General features: G+C 50.6%; 1 protein-coding gene across 1 annotated transcript in view; it reads right to left on the reverse strand.

Moving 5' to 3' along the window:
- Positions 1 to 1261, reverse strand: part of LACBIDRAFT_335365 (uncharacterized protein) — a gene marked incomplete at both ends in the record, with an annotated part of 1502 nt that overhangs the window by 178 nt on the left and 63 nt on the right. The window contains 5 exons of the mRNA XM_001890242.1: positions 139 to 390; positions 449 to 644; positions 706 to 770; positions 824 to 871; positions 930 to 1238. Coding sequence (XP_001890277.1) covers positions 139 to 390; positions 449 to 644; positions 706 to 770; positions 824 to 871; positions 930 to 1238 — 870 coding nt within the window. The remainder of the gene's footprint in view (positions 1 to 138; positions 391 to 448; positions 645 to 705; positions 771 to 823; positions 872 to 929; positions 1239 to 1261) is intronic.

Raw genomic sequence — 1261 nt, forward strand, 5'->3', positions numbered from 1 at the left:
GCAACGGCGATAGAAGGATAAGGGACAGCGAGCGGACGCGGCGTTGACGAGGTGTCAGAGATGAAGGCCCAGCAATGGGAGGAGAATCGTCTCGCTGAAAAAGTGAGACGAGTCTCTCCAAATCGGCCGTCGTTGAACCCGCAGGCACTGGGACCCCCTGAGTATCTACAAAGTCTTGAACGAAGCTGTACCACGAGCCGAACTCCTCGCGAGTCTCGAAAACAGTGCCTAGAAGAGTTCCAGGCTCGGCGGTGAGACACAGGTCCGCGATGGCGTTTGCGAACTCTCGAAGATTGGCGTCGCAACGATGGCGAATGGCCTCAAGGACTGCGGATAGGGTGCGCATATGAAGCGTGTCTTCTTCAATGGACTCCATCAGCGCAGATATAGCTAGAAAAATAAGTGAAAAGTCATTAAAAAGACTATAAAATAAAAATAAAAATCATACCTGAAGGCGCATGAATAGCCAACCGGTTACGGATGACATCCCTGACGGCCCCTCGGCGTTCATCATTCAGATAGTACTCGCACGAAGAAACATGCGCCGCGTCGCAAGGACCGCAGGGAGTTCCCCACCCACGAAAGGTGCAGTTCTTGACAGCGGAATCCTTGCGCGCGGAGCACTGAAGGCAAGGTTCGGGCATCTAATAAAACAGGTATCAGTACCTATGAAAACTCAGACAAAAATGAGAGGAGGAGACATACATGGATTTGTGTACCCTTAAGAACCGCGGGGAGCTCTTTAAGCCCAAATCTAGCGGTGGCACGTTCTAAAAAGAAAGTCAGCAGGGTAACCAAAATACTAGTAAGAAGAACGACTTACTAAATCGCTTCTTGTCGAACACGATGGGCTCTTGGAAAATAACGGGAGCTGGAAAAAACCCGAATTATAAAGTTAAAAAGCAAATTGAGAAAGAGAAAAAGCTTACACTTCTTACGAGGGCGACCGCGACGCTTGGGTTGAACAGAAGTTTCCTTCTGCTTGACCACCGGTGGCTTAAAGGCAGTACGCTTGGCGGAACTACGAGTAGTAGGAGGAGTCCTCGCCCGAGCCTTTCCCTTGTCAACTCGAGATGAACCTGCAACAGGCGGAGGCGTCTTGGCGCGAGCCTTGCCCTTGTCTGCACGCAAAGGCCTAGCGAGAGGTACAGAGTCCGACGAGCTCGAACGTGAACGGTTGGGATGTTGGATGGCCTCGTCATCAGACGAGGGTTTCTCAATAATCTTGCGTCGTTTACCTGGCTAAGAAACCAAAAAAAAT

This window comes from Laccaria bicolor, genomic scaffold (genome assembly GCF_000143565.1).
Source record: "Laccaria bicolor S238N-H82 LACBIscaffold_84 genomic scaffold, whole genome shotgun sequence".
In the NCBI taxonomy this organism is placed as follows: domain Eukaryota; kingdom Fungi; phylum Basidiomycota; class Agaricomycetes; order Agaricales; family Hydnangiaceae; genus Laccaria; species Laccaria bicolor.